Here is a 15,987-nt window from a genome sequence, read left to right as displayed (position 1 = left end):
TCAGTCCTCCCTCAGTCCTCCCTCAGTCCTCCCTCAGTCCTCCCTCAGTCCTCTCTCAGTCCTCCCTCAGTCCTCCCTCAGTCCTCCCTCAGTCCTCCCTCAGTCCTCTCTCAGTCCTCCCTCAGTCCTCCCTCAGTCCTCCCTCAGTCCTCTCTCAGTCCTCCCTCAGTCCTCCCTCAGTCCTCCCTCAGTCCTCCCTCAGTCCTCCATCAGTCCTCTCTCAGTCCTCCCTCAGTCCTCTCTCAGTCCTCTCTCAGTCCTCCCTCAGTCCTCCCTCAGTCCTCCATCAGTCCTCCCTCAGTCCTCCATCAGTCCTCTCTCAGTCCTCCCTCAGTCCTCCCTCAGTCCTCCCTCAGTCCTCCATCAGTCCTCTCTCAGTCCTCCCTCAGTCCTCTCTCAGTCCTCCCTCAGTCCTCCCTCAGTCCTCCATCAGTCCTCTCTCAGTCCTCCCTCAGTCCTCCCTCAGTCCTCTCTCAGTCCTCTCTCAGTCCTCTCTCAGTCCTCCCTCAGTCCTCCATCAGTCCTCCCTCAGTCCTCCCTCAGTCCTCCATCAGTCCTCTCTCAGTCCTCCCTCAGTCCTCTCTCAGTCCTCTCTCAGTCCTCCCTCAGTCCTCCCTCAGTCCTCCCTCAGTCCTCCCTCAGTCCTCCATCAGTCCTCCCTCAGTCCTCCCTCAGTCCTCCCTCAGTCCTGCAGTCGCCCTGTGGCAGATCAGTTCTGCGAGGGGGTGTGGCGCTCTCGTCATGTGTGTGTGTGTGTGTCTCCCCCCTTCTGCCCATAACCAGCCATCATGTCTCCCCCTCACACTCCGTCTCCCCCTCACACTCCGCCTCCCTCTCCTGGCAGCCGTCCATCTCCGCGTCCATCACACTTCCTGCTTCTCCCACTCCTTCCTTGCATTATTTAACCGATGACATAATGCCCTTTTGTGTCCCTCGCTTTTTACCGTCTCCCTCTTCCTCTCTTCCTCTCTTCCTCTCTTCCGTCCTTCCGTGCGCGAGCTTTCGTTACACATCAATACGAGTCCGGTTACTCCTCTCTCTCCTCCACCTCCTCATCCATCCATCCTCCTCATCCATCCATCCTCTTCAACGCCCCGTCTTCATCAACCGGTGTATCCTTCGATATCCCTCTCTTTCTTTTCTTTCCCCCCTCTCCTGATCTTGCTTGTGTTTATTCAGCCGTTCTTTCTCCCCCTTTTTCTCGTCCTCCGCTTCCCTCCATCTCGGTGAGTGCTCGTGATGGAGGCGCTGGACGCCGGCCAAAGCAGGAGGAGGTCAAGAGAGAGCTCGGCGTTTGTCGTTCCTCTCCGTCCCCCCTTGTCCTGCCGTCCAAGAACATGTCACTTTGCCCTCTTTCTTTATCCCCCTTTTTCTTGTTCAGCCTCAAGAAGGCTTTGATTTAACGCCGTATTCTCTCTTCAAATAAACGAGATGATTCTGGATTGACTTAACCCTTGTGTCATCTCTGGGTCACCCTGACCCGAAGGTCCCAAACCAATGTGTTTGTGGTATCCCTTGTGTCGTCTCTGGGTCACGGTGATCCGAAGGTCCCAAAACAAATGTGTTTGTGGTATCCCTTGTGTCGTCTCTGGGTCACCGTCACCCGAAGGTCCCAAAACAAATGTGTTTGTGGTATCCCTTGTGTCGTCTCTGGGTCACCGTGACCCGAAGGTACCAAAACGAATGTGTTTGTGGTATCCCTTGTGTCGTCTCTGGGTCAAGGTCAACGACCTCCCTGGCTTCCATAAATACATATGCAGTTGTGGAGGTTGTTTACCTTGAAACACATTTTCGGGTCACTTTGACCCTGAGATAACACCTAGGTTGAAGTAATCTATTACTTGTACTTTAACGCAGTAGTGTAAAGCAATAACACAAGTATTAGGGATGCACCGAAATTAAACGAATACTGTAGAGTAATTGAGTGTTTTGTATTTAGTTACAAGATATCCTACGCTCTTGAACGCACCAAAGAAATCTCGACGTCATTGAATGCATCATTCGTTTGTGTCTTTATCCGTATTCTTTAATGGAAATGCAAATACTACACAATCCAGTTACTTGAGTTTTTTTGTGGTAAAAGTGTTGAAGAAATTGACCAAAAGAGTATTTTCCTGTCAAAGTTTTTTGGTGGTCGATCATATTGTGCGTCAAAATCAAGCAGTATTACACGCTACAACAATGTACATTACATTTCATTTTCAATAAAGTTTTTTTTCCTTATTAAGTTGCCACTTGTGAACGAGTGCAAATGTTTACTTCCTGTATTCAAGAGTCGTCATACATTTGCTAAAACCTACAGTAACTTTGTCACAATATGATTCTGCCGTGAAACATTAAAGTAGACATTTTATTGCTTACAAAAATAATACAAAAGTAATGTAACTCCTTCAAAGTCAGTCATTATTATAACTAATGACTTTGAACTGCGAGTATTAAAAATTCATGATGATTTTAATGTTTTTAACGCTTCTAAACCACTGCTTTAAAGTGTTTATTTATTATTCATGTGGTTATTGTGACCTAAAAAGATGTCAATATTCAAGATAAGATAGATAAAAAGAGATTATGGATGTTAAAAAGTATACAGTGGAAGTAATTGGAGTAAAGTTGATGTTGAAATAAAGGAATTTGATTTGTTTCGTTTTGGAATCAAACCTTTTCTTCTCCCCGTTTGTACAGTTTTGGTAAAAAATAAAAATGTGGTGAAATTGCGACCAAAAAATGATGTGGACCTCACCCCCCTGACGGGTGAGGCGGGGGGGTGAGGAGACTCTCTATAGTGCTCGTGGATATGCCAGTATACGATAACAGTCTCCATCATTATTCCCGGCTCCATTAGATGGTCTCAGATCAGCCATAGTCACGTGATCAGGAGCCGCCGACGGAAGGAACTTCAGGGAAGTTCTCGTCGGCAGCTAATGGTCTCCTCAGCCTCTCTCTGGAGATCCAGGTGAACGTCGCGAGGCGTCAGGCTTTGTTAGGCTTTGTTAGGCACGCCTGGAATCTGATTAGAAGCAGCCCATAGGAGATGTTATTTGGATAGAACATCACCCCCCCCACGGTCTACCCACCACCACCACCTCGGGGGCGTCTCTCTTCGCTCCTATTGGCCTTCGACAGGAGAGGAGAGTCAGCTGTTCTGCTGCCACGATTCCCCATCACAGCTTCCCCGACATTCCCAGTCCTGCCGCTCACACAGGCAGTCATGTGCAGCCGGCGTATGTCAGGCGAGTGTGTGTGTGTGTGTGTGTGTGTGTGTGTGTGTGTGTGTGTGTGTGTGTGTGGTTAATGGGCCTCTGTCTGTTTGTTTGTGTTGTGCAGACACTTGACGCGTAAGTCATGTTTACGAGCACAATTAAAGTTAATGAGCGTCTTCGCGCCGCCGTCGCTGCAACTTCACGTTCGTCCAGAAGTCACTTTGAAAAATCGCGTCTAATGATCATTTTTTTTTTTACTCTTGAACCCAAACCTTGTCAGATGCAGTCGATCCACACGGATTTTTTACAGACAAAGAAACTTTTTATCGGCACAAATTAATGCACGTCTAGTTTTATTTGTTGAGAGAGAAAGAGAGGAGAAAATAATCTTTGCTCTTTAAATAATACGATGTTTCAAAGAAAACGTTAAGGAGGTTATTATTATATCCAGAGTGAGAACCTGATGAAAGAATCGTTTCAAATATCCATCTGGATCCACAATTCATTTGAAGATCGTTTTTTGGGAGTTGTTGCTCTGAAGCGCAGTGTGTTCAAGTGAATTTGTAAAATCTGCCGTAGTATTGAGATTAATGTAGACAAGCCTTTTCAAATGCTATGAAAAGGTGCACAAAAAATGAGTTTATGAAATAATATTTGGCCAAAACATTTTTGATTGCTTGTCTGGTTCATTTTTATACGATTGACGTAAACAACATTAGGGAGTTGTCAAAGAAACGAAGGTTAATTAAAACATTTTCAAATGTGTGAATTTAATATTTGATATTATCATATAGCGATAATTCGATCGCTAGATAGTTGAACATTTTTTGATTATAGTAGAAAATCGTTTGATTATAGTTGAAAATTGTTCGATTTTAGTTGAAAATTGTTTGATTTCAGTTAAAAAATGTTCGATTTTAGTTGAAAATTGTTTATTATAGTTGAAAATTGTTTGATTATCGTTGAAAATTGTTTGATTTTAGTTGAAAATTGTTTGATTATAGTTGAAAATTGTTGAAAATTGTTTGATTATAGTTGAAAATAGTTGAAAATTGTTTGATTATAGTTGAAAATAGTTGAAAATTATTTGATTATAGTTGAAAATTGTTTGATTATAGTTGAAAATTGTTTAATTATAGTTGAAAATTGTTTAATTATAGTTGAAAATAGTTGACAATTGTTTGATTATAGTTGAAAATTATTTGATTATAGTTGAAAATTGTTTGATTATAGTTGAAAATTATTTGATTATAGTTGAAAATTGTTTGATTCTAGTTGAAAATTATTTGATTATAGTTGAAAATTGTTTGATTATAGTTGAAAATTGTTTGATTATAGTTGAAAATTGTTTGATTATAGTTGAAAATTGTTTGATTACAGTTGAAAATTGTTTGATTATAGTTGAAAATTGTTGAAAATTGTTTTATTTTAGTTGAAAATTTTTTTATTTTAGTTGAAAATTGTTTGATAACAGTTGAAAAATGTTTGATTATAGTTGAAAATTGTTTGATTTTAGTTGAAAATTGTTTGATTATAGTTGAAAATTGTTTAATTATAGTTGAAAATAGTTGAAAATTGTTTGATTATAGTTGAAAATTGTTTGAATACAGTCGAGCCTACTCATGCTATGCTAGCACCAATAATAAGGTGTATAGTTAGCGCACTTATCTTTTTGGCCTTTTCGGACGAATTCCGCCTGAAACATTCTTGGGATTTGTGGTGTTTTCACCTGGAGAAACTCCTCTCTGAACAACTGCTTCACAGTCACAGACGTGGGACGTTTTTATGACGAACACCCAGCAGTGATTCACTCCCGCCGTCGACTTAAAGACTCTTGGATGCATGAGCTCCTCCGTCACGCCGGAGCTTGTTCGCTCGTGAGTCTCGATGACTGAACCTCCGCCTTCAAGTGCCGACCTGCCCACGTATAGACATTAAATCATAGGTTGGGAAGAATCCATCCTCGTCCTCGTCATGCGATCGCCATCCCGGCTCTCGGAAGCGTCCGGGCTTGTCGGACCGGAGCCGGTTGCTCAAGTCGCCACTTACGCAAAAACCTCGGAACGGTTGCACTTATCATCGCGATTCATCCTCCTCTTGACGCCACTGTGGTGGAGGGTTGAGTGACGGATCAAGCCGATGGAATGTTGCTGGGAGTGTTGGGATTTCAATGAACCACCCACCGAGGGAAGCGAAGTGTATGATAGCATGAGCTCCTCGCTCTAGGGTTCACTGAGTCATGGTTTGCTTTAGCAAATGAAGCTCAAACACAGATAATTGCTCAAGAGATGAACGTCAGGACCTTCTTCAAATGACTCCTGGAGGTCCGTGTTCTGACCACTTTGACTAATCAAAGGTATCGTTCAAAACCAGGAGATCTATAACAAACCCCACCATTGGAATTTTGTTCTTTTTCAACAAAAAAAACAAGAAAATGGGCAATATTTGGTACAAATGGAGCGAGCTCTGACTCATGTGCTTTTCACATTGTTACCTCTGCCAAGGAGGTCACGTGACCGTTATGTTTATCAGTCTGTCTCTAAGAGGAAAAGCTCAAAATAAACATATTTAAGTAAAAAAATATGAAGAAAATTTGAATAATTTGGTGAACAGGTGGTTACAGTTTGGTGTTGTACAGCAGTTCCGTCTGGATCCAGGATGGTTTTGAAGGTTTCATTGTTTAATTTGGTGACTTCTGCTACTTAGATGCAGGTTAAGAAAGTTGCAAAATACTGGATTTTATAAAAAATAAGGTACATTCGAGTCGCTGAATGTACAATTGTCAGCCCTGTAACCCATTATTGTGACCCAACTATCTTGTTATGTGGACGAAACGAGATAGTTATGTCATCAAAATAACTATACTGTTATGTGGACGACACAAGATAGTTTTTTCATTATCATAACTATCTTGTTATGTGGACGCCACAAGATAGTTATGATGACGACATAACTATCTTGTTATGTGGATGACACAAGATAGTTACGATGACGACATAACTATCTTGTTATGTGGATGACACAAGATAGTTATGTCATCAAAATAACTATACTGTTATGTGGTAGACACAAAATAGTTTTTTCATTATCATAACTATCTTGTTATGTGGACGCCACAAGATAGTTATGATGACGACATAACTATCTTGTTATGTGGACGACACAAGATAGTTATGATGACGACATAACTATCTTGTTATGTGGACGACGTAAAAATAGTTATGATGACGACATAACTATCTTGTTATGTGGACGCCACAAGATAGTTATGATGACGACATAACTATCTTGTTATGTGGACGACACAAGATAGTTATGATGACGACATAACTATCTTGTTATGTGGACGACACAAGATAGTTATGATGACGACATAACTATCTTGTTATGTGGACGACGTAAAAATAGTTATGATGACGACATAACTATCTTGTTATGTGGACGCCACAAGATAGTTATGATGACGACATAACTATCTTGTTATGTGGACGACACAAGATAGTTACGATGACGACATAACTATCTTGTTATGTGGACGCCACAAGATAGTTATGATGACGACATAACTATCTTGTTATGTGAATGACACAAAATAGTTATGATGACGACATAACTATCTTGTTATGTGGATGACACAAAATAGTTATGATGACGACATAACTATCTTGTTTTGTGGACGACACAAGATAGTTATGATGACGACATAACTATCTTGTTATGTGAATGACACAAAATAGTTATGATGACGACATAACTATCTTGTTATGTGAATGACACAAAATAGTTATGATGACGACATAACTATCTTGTTATGTGGATGACACATGATAGTTATGATGATGACATAACTATCTTGTTATGTTGACTCAAACGGTGTGATTTGATTCAATGGTTAGTAAATTAAGTAATTTCCTATAATCATCAAAGATATTTTTTAATGATTATTGTTTTGTTTAGAAGCTCAGAAATCAGATCCAAGAGCACAATAGAGCGTTTCTTTATATACACCATAAATACACGATAGATAAAAAAGGCTGAATTTTGAGTTTTGGACTTTTCCGGACGTATCTTTGGAAACTAAAATTTGAGCCTGAATCCTTAGCAACACTTCAATAATGAGAAAAATGTTAGTTTTCTTGTGTGAAATTTGTTAAAAAAAATCCTGCTGGAAAAAAACAACATTTTTAACGAACAAAATGTCCATGTTGATCTTGTTGTGGGTTCATAGTTCATTTCAACTCAACTTTATTTAAAGTGTCAACGATGTCATATCTTTTAAGTAAGTTTAAATAACACTATACGAGATAATTATGTATAAAGTTTGAATAATACAAGGACAAACATCTTGTTAATGAGGATTAAATGATAGAAAAAACTGTCATCAAAGGAGATTTTTCGAAGTCAAAGTCACCAGCGACTGTTGAATGTTGGTCCTCGAGCTCGTCGGCGTCGACCCGCTGGGACGGCGAGTGTGTAGCAGTTAAATGTGTGTTTCCTCTTTATCCTCACACCTGTTATTGTCTTTGATTCACACACTGCCCTCTGGCCCTCTTTGTTTGCTGAGCCGCTTCCTAAACTCCTAATTAGCTCTTTCTCCATCGGATGTCAAGGATGTCAAGTCGAGCAGTTCTCGCCCCAGGATGTTGTTTCTAGTTATTCATTCAGTGGCTTCACTTCCATCAACCAGTGACTCAACCACTGGAGTCAGTTTCTGCCCGACAACCTCTGAAGTCTGTGATTTATTTACAACGTCTTCACATTCATGTTTGTTGAGGAAGAAAAGTGAGGATTTTATTGGCATTTTCTTTATTTACATATGAACCACAAACTCAAATGATCACATGATACTCATTATATTCAATTGACGGTGAAGATTGTTTGATTATAGTTGAAAATAGTTTGATTATAGTTTTAAATTGTTGGATTAAAGTTGAAAATTGTTTGATTATAGTTGTAAATTGTTGGATTAAAGTTGAAAATTGTTTGATTATAGTTAAAAATTGTTTGATTATAGTTGAAAATTGTTTGATTATAGTTGAACATTTTTGATTATAGTTGAAAATTGTTTGATTATAGTTGTAATTTGTTGGATTAAAGTTGAAAATTGTTGGATTATATTTGAAAATTGTTTGATTATAGTTGAAAATTGTTGGATTAAAGTTGAAAATTGTTTGATTTTAGTTGAAAATTGTTTGATTATAGTTGAACATTTTTGATTATAGTTGAAAATTGTTTGATTATAGTTGAACATTTTTGATTATAGTTGAAAATTGTTTGATTACAGTTGAAAATTGTTTGATTATAGTTGAAAATTGTCTGATTATAGTTGAAAATTGTTGGATTAAAGTTGAAAATTGTTTGATTATAGTTGAAAATTGTTTGATTATAGTTGAAAATTGTTGGATTAAAGTTGAAAATTGTTTGATTATAGTTGAAAATTGTTGGATTATAGCTGAAAATTGTTGTATTAAAGTTGACAATTGTTTGATTATAGTTGAAAATGGTTTGATTATAGTTGAAAATCGTTGTATTAAAGTTGACAATTGTTTGATTATAGTTGAAAATTGTTTGATTATAGTTGACAATTGTTTGATTAAAGTTGATTTTTTTTATTATAGTTAAAATATGTTTGATTATAGTTGAAAATAATTTGTTTATAGTTTTAAACTTTTTTTAAATTATAGTTGAAAATAGTTTGATTGAAGTAGAATTTTGTTAATTATAGTTGAAAACTTACAATGTACACAAAAATCAAGTGTCTGTTACAAAATGTAGGGTTATACGTGTATTAAAAGGTATAGTTATAAACTAGATGATAAATGTAAAGCCAGTGATGTGAAAGACACGTAGAGATAGAACCAAATATACAAACAAATAAACAAACACTCATCTTGAAACATTTGTTTTTCAGGCTCCATGGGTAACGTGCAGCTCAACGGCTCAGGCTCTCTGGACCTCAAAGATGGAGGATCGTTGCAGAGCAGCTACTGTGAAGACATGCCGGCCAAGAAGAGGTAAGAAAACGTCACTAGATCCAAACCCGGGAGGTTTTTACTTCTCTTGTTCCGTCTTTCTTTAGACGTGCTCGACTATTTTGGTTGTTTTGATGGTTTTTAACTGGTTGTTAAAGTTCTGTGAAGTTTAATTGGTCTAGTCTGTCGGGATTTAAAACGATTGTTAAAGTGTTTCCAAAACATCCAGTAGCTGTTTTTCCCTGATCGCGGATTCTTAAACTGCTACATGATAGTTCAATGAAGTATACACTGGCTTTTGTCGTGGCATTAGTGAGTACTTTTGAAGTTTTGTCGTGGCACTAGTAAGTATTTTTGAAGTTTTGTTGTGGTATTAGTGAGTATTTTTGAAGTTTTGTTGTGGCACTAGTAGGGATTTTTTAAGTTTTGTCGTGGCACTAGTAAGTATTTTTGAAGTTTTGTTGTGGCACTAGTAAGTATTTTTGAAGTTTTGTTGTGGCACTAGTAAGTATTTTTGAAGTTTTGTTGTGGCACTAGTAAGTATTTTTGAAGTTTTGTTGTGGCACTAGTGAGTATTTTTGACTGATGTTCATATGTCGTGGCACTAGTGAGTATTTTTTTAAGTTATGTCGTGGCACTAGTGAGTATTTTTTTAAGTTATGTCGTGGCACTAGTGAGTATTTTTTTAAGTTATGTCGTGGCACTAGTGAGTATTTTTTTAAGTTATGTCGTGGCACTAGTGAGTATTTTTTTAAGTTATGTCGTGGCACTAGTGAGTATTTTTTTCAAGTTTTGTCGTGGCACTAGTGAGTATTTTTTTCAAGTTTTGTCGTGGCACTAGTGAGTGTTTTTTAAAGATGCTTTCATGTCGTGGCACTAGTGAGTATTTTTTAAGTTATGTCGTGGCAATAGTGAGTATTTTTGAAGTTTTGTCGTGGCACCAATGAGTATTTATGAAATATGTTTGTATGTCGTGGCACTAGTGAGTATTTTTTAAGTTATGTCGTGGCACTAGTGAGTATTTTTTTTAAGTTTTGTCGTGGCACTAGTGAGTATTTTTTAAGTTATGTCGTGGCACTAGTGAGTATTTTTTTTAAGTTTTGTCGTGGCACTAGTGAGTATTTTTCAAGTTATGTCGTGGCACTAATGAGTATTTTTGAAAGATGTTCATGTGTCGTGGCACTAGTGAGTATTTTTGAAAGATGTTCATGTGTCGTGGCACTAGTGAGTATTTTTGAAGTTTTGTCGCGGCGCTAATGATTATTTTTTAAGTTTGTCGCAACATTAGTGAGTATTTTTGAAGTTTTGTCGTGGCACTAGTGAGTATTTTTTTCAAGTTTTGTCGTGGCACTAGTGAGTGTTTTTTAAAGATGCTTTCATGTCGTGGCACTAGTGAGTATTTTTTAAGTTATGTCGTGGCAATAGTGAGTATTTTTGAAGTTTTGTCGTGGCACCAATGAGTATTTATGAAATATGTTTGTATGTCGTGGCACTAGTGAGTATTTTTTAAGTTATGTCGTGGCACTAGTGAGTATTTTTTTTAAGTTTTGTCGTGGCACTAGTGAGTATTTTTTAAGTTATGTCGTGGCACTAGTGAGTATTTTTTTTAAGTTTTGTCGTGGCACTAGTGAGTATTTTTCAAGTTATGTCGTGGCACTAATGAGTATTTTTGAAAGATGTTCATGTGTCGTGGCACTAGTGAGTATTTTTGAAAGATGTTCATGTGTCGTGGCACTAGTGAGTATTTTTGAAGTTTTGTCGCGGCGCTAATGATTATTTTTTAAGTTTGTCGCAACATTAGTGAGTATTTTTGAAGTTTTGTCGTGGCACAAGTTAGTATTTTTGAAAGATGTTCATGTGTTGCGGCTCCCATTTTCTACATATGTATATTACTCCCACTTTGACTGTTGGTATCACAATACACTCGACTAAAAAAGGACCAAAAACTGATCCTGAACCAGCAACCTTCTCGCTGTGAGGCCGGCTGTCAATCAAATCTAAAAAAAAGAACCTCTCTGACCTGTCGGTTCGCGGATCAAACTGTCGGCTCTGGTTTGTTTGTGTGAAAAGAATCTGTCGCTTTTGATCCAGTGAGTAAAAGAAGCATTTTAGGTGTTTTTTTCTACACAAACACGTAAAGTCGTAAATGATTGACTTTGTGATTCACAGGATTATGACTTAAATTGATTAAAATGTCTATTTTTGGATGAAAAGACCTTGAAAAAACATGTCTTTCATTCAAAGATGAGGAAAGATGTGAAAGTTAACTAGAGGCGTGTTTTTTTAAGAATCTGTTGATACAATCATGATACAGTGGTAACGATATATATACTGATACTGTAGTAACAAGTATATATGTGTAGTATTGTCCAGTACTTGACTCTGTTGTTGTGATACTGTAGTAACAAGTATATATGTGTAGTATTGTCCAGTACTTGACTCTGGTGTTGTGATACTGTAGTAACAAGTATATATGTGTAGTATTGTCCAGTACTTGACTCTGGTGTTGTGATACTGTAGTAACAAGTATATATGTGTAGTATTGTCCAGTACTTGACTCTGGTGTTGTGATAGTGTAGTAACAAGTATATATGTGTAGTATTGTCCAGTACTTGACTCTGGTGTTGTGATAGTGTAGTAACAAGTATATATGTGTAGTATTGTCCAGTACTTGATTCTGGTGTTGTGATACTTTAGTAAAAAGTATATATGTGTAGTATTGTCCAGTACTTGACTCTGGTGTTGTGATACTGTAGTAACAAGTATATATGTGTAGTATTGTCCAGTACTTGACTCTGGTGTTGTGATACTGTAGTAACAAGTATATATGTGTAGTATTGTCCAGTACTTGACTCTGGTGTTGTGATAGTGTAGTAACAAGTATATATGTGTAGTATTGTCCAGTACTTGACTCTGGTGTTGTGATAGTGTAGTAACAAGTATATATGTGTAGTATTGTCCAGTACTTGATTCTGGTGTTGTGATACTTTAGTAAAAAGTATATATGTGTAGTATTGTCCAGTACTTGACTCTGGTGTTGTGATACTGTAGTAACAAGTATATATGTGTAGTATTGTCCAGTACTTGACTCTGGTGTTGTGATACTGTAGTAACAAGTATATATGTGTAGTATTGTCCAGTACTTGACTCTGGTGTTGTGATACTGTAGTAACAAGTATATATGTGTAGTATTGTCCAGTACTTGACTCTGGTGTTGTAGTATTTACAGACCACATGACTCTTGACGAAGTCGTAACTGCTTTCATTTGTTTTCAAACCAAAATATGTCCAAACATCAGCTTTAAAATCTGCTGGAGTCACTGTATCCTCTCGTCCTCAGTCATCACCAGGAACGTAATAGCAAAATTCTGTTGGTACAATACGTATCGCTATACAGAGACAGCGATACAATAGATTTTGATACTGTAGTAACAAGTATTTATTTGTAGTATTGTCCAGTACTTGACTCTGGTGTTGTAGTATTTACAGACCACATGACTCTTGATGAAGTCGTAACTGCTTTCATTTGTTTTTCAAACCAAAATATATCAAAACATCAGCTTTAAAAAGCTGCTGGAGTCACTGTATCCTCTCGCCCTCAGTCACCTCTGTATCCTCTCGTCCTCAGTCACCTCTGTATCCTCTCGTCCTCAGTCCTCACCGGGATCTGGCAGCATTTCATTCACGTAATGAATGCCATACCAAACAAACACAGTTAATAAATGCATGTTAGTTGTAAATAAAAATGAAAATGATTATATTTTAAATAAACCTCTGGGGTCTAACTTCAGGTGAATCTCCAAATTCAAGACGTCATGACTGGATGTTACAGTGAAAAAGCTTCTTTTGAAAACCTTATTAAAGATGTTAATCCTCTGGTGTCGTGTTTGTATTCATGGCTCTGGGGCGACTGGGCTCAGCAGGTGTGAGCAGAGGTTCTTGTTTTGTTCTGGCCTTGAAAGCATCAGGAGAGCGAAGGGGGAGGAGTCGGGGGTCCGGGGTCTGGGGGGCCGACAGATGTCCCTCTGTAATGACCCTCCTTTCACCGCCGCGACACCTGCCCGGGGTCTCCCAGAGAAACCTCGGGTTCACCTGATATCGGTCGCACACGTCGTGAACCTGAACCGAGGAAGTTCTTCGAGAACTTTTGAAGGGAATTCGTTTCTGAAAACAGACGGAAACGAGCGCCGACGGCAGGAGGCATGGATTTACAAATGTGTCTTCAAGTGTCTTCTGGGATGAAAGCAAACCACAGACTCTGGTGGACGAGTCGAGCTGCAGCTCAGGGAGAGAAAGTCAAGCTTCGAGGGAAATACTGGTGTTTGGAGGAACATTAGTTTTGTAGTTTTATTTGTAAGTTTATGTACATGATCGTAAAAGAAGAAGTAACACATGACTATAGATTTTAGTTGAAAATTATTAGATTCAAGTTGAAAATTGTTTGATTAAAGATGAAAATTGTTTGATTATAGTTGAAAATTGTTTGATTAAAGTTGAAAATTGTTTGATTATAGATGAAAATTGTTTGATTATAGTTGAAAATTGTTTGATTACAGTTGAAAATTGTTTGATTATAGTTGAAATTGTTTGATTATAGTTGAAAATTGTTGGATTATAGTTGAAATTGTTTGATTATAGTTGAAAATGGTTTGATTATAGTTGAAATTGTTTGATTATAGTTGAAAATTGTTTGATTATAGTTGAAAATTGTTTGATTATAGTTGAAAATTGTTTGATTATAGTTGAAATTGTTTGATTATAGTTGAAAATTGTTTGATTATAGTTGAAAATTGTTTGATTATAGTTGAAAATGGTTTGATTATAGTTGAAAATTGTTTGATTATAGTTGAAATTGTTTGATTATAGTTGAAAATGGTTTGATTATAGTTGAAATTGTTTGATTATAGTTGAAAATTGTTTGATTATAGTTGAAATTGTTTGATTATAGTTGAAAATTGTTGGATTATAGTTGAAAATTGTTTGATTAAAGTTGAAAATTGTTTGATTATAGTTGAAATTGTTTGATTACAGTTGAAAATTGTTTGATTATAGTTGAAAATTGTTTGATTCTAGTTGAAAATTGTTTGATTATAGTTGAAAATTGTTGGATTATAGTTGAAAATTGTTTGATTAAAGTTGAAAATTGTTTGATTATAGTTGAAATTGTTTGATTACAGTTGAAAATTGTTTGATTATAGTTGAAAATTGTTTGATTCTAGTTGAAAATTGTTTGATTATAGTTGAAAATTGTTGGATTATAGTTGAAAATTGTTTGATTAAAGTTGAAAATTGTTTGATTATAGTTGAAATTGTTTGATTACAGTTGAAAATTGTTGGATTTTAGTTGAAAATTGTTTGATTCTAGTTGAAAATTGTTTGATTATAGTTGAAAATTGTTTGATTATAGTTGAAAATTGTTTGATTATAATTGAAAATGGTTTGATTCCAAGTGTACAATAGTTATAACGTTGACTACTGTCACAGTCATATAGTGTTTTCTCTACATTATTGTTTTCTCAGCAGGTGACGCTCACAATAACAAGCTTCACTCAAACATCTCTCAAGGCCTGAAATAAGTCGATGATCAAGATTTAAAACCACCTCCTGCAGTGAAGAGCGTCTCAGGGAGAAGATCATCACAAGTTCCTGTGCTTTCAAGGCAGGAACTGACCCTGTGTGTGTTTTATCTTAAAATCTATCACAGAAAAACAAACCGTGGAAAGAACTCAGCGAGCAAATGAGACACATTTTATTTCTCTCTCCTGGTCGAGGTCGGAACGTTCATTAGTTCACAAATTCACTCACGGAAGGATGGAAGCGCCGAGAAGCTTTCCAGCCGATGCTGCCGTCGCCGCCAGATCCTTGGCAGCGACTCTCGTCCTCCGAAAAAAACACAAAAAAAACGTGTGTTTTTGCGCCGACCGAGTGACGGACGACTGGAGTGCCCTGGCAGGAGCCGGCGCCCCACAAAACGAGACGACACCGGGGAGCTCTTACACCTGGCACCGGCCGGGGAGGAGAGCTGCCTCCCTTCCTGGCAGAGGAGGACGACAAAAAAAACGAGAGGATGAAGGGATGGAGGGAGTGGAGGAGGAGGAGTCGCGGAGGGAGACGAAAAGCAGAGACAGAAGGACAGGTGCGAGTGATTTTTGGCAGGAAGCGCCTCCTTTAGAAGTCTTTGAGATCCGAGCCGTGTTTGCCTTCCCATGCTCCGGGAATATGGACGCGCCAGGTCACTGTAAACCAACCTCTACCGTCAGTGGGGAACCTGTACCACTGACCTACTTAAAGTACTGCAGTCGATGTAGTATTACTTCAATCCTTTGTTTACCCTCGATATTATACATTTTTATAAATTTAGCTGAAGCTGTATCGCTTCCTTTATTGGTTGTTTAAAGAGAACACACTCATGGGTTTTGGTGTGTATTATACAGGGTCAACGATTCAGTGTATTGTGATAGTGTAGTAACAGGGATTTATTTGTAGTATTGTCGAGTACTTGACTCTGGTGTTGTAGTATTTACAGACCACATGACTCTTGACGAAGTCGTAACTGCTTTCATTTGTTTTCAAACCAAAATATGTCCAAACATCAGCTTTTAAAGCTGCTGGAGTCACTGTATCCTCTCGTCCTCAGTCATCTACAGGATCTTGCAGGATTTCATTCCTTCTTTAGCTGATACCATACGTATAACGATACAAGAGCAACGATACTGTGTATTACGATGTATAACAATACATTGTGATAGTGTAGTAACAAGTATATATGTGTAGTATTGTCCAGTACTTGACTCTGGTGTTGTGATAGTGTAGTA

At 37.7% G+C, this 15,987-nt stretch overlaps 1 protein-coding gene across 1 annotated transcript in view; it reads left to right on the top strand.

Annotated features, from left to right (window-relative positions):
* The window catches only part of jarid2b (jumonji and AT-rich interaction domain containing 2b), a 130,891-nt gene that overhangs the window by 68,590 nt on the left and 46,314 nt on the right, over window positions 1-15,987 (top strand). Inside the window, exon 3 of the mRNA XM_087786307.1 lies at window positions 9,112-9,214. Within this exon, the coding sequence (XP_087642433.1) occupies window positions 9,112-9,214 (103 nt within the window). The remainder of the gene's footprint in view (window positions 1-9,111; window positions 9,215-15,987) is intronic.

The sequence above is a fragment of the Callionymus lyra genome, chromosome 3 (assembly GCF_982586985.1).
Source record: "Callionymus lyra chromosome 3, fCalLyr1.hap1.1, whole genome shotgun sequence".
NCBI classification, from domain to species: Eukaryota; Metazoa; Chordata; class Actinopteri; order Syngnathiformes; family Callionymidae; genus Callionymus; species Callionymus lyra.
The sequence above is the reverse complement of the archived record's forward strand: the minus strand, read 5'-3'. Positions and strand labels throughout refer to the sequence as shown.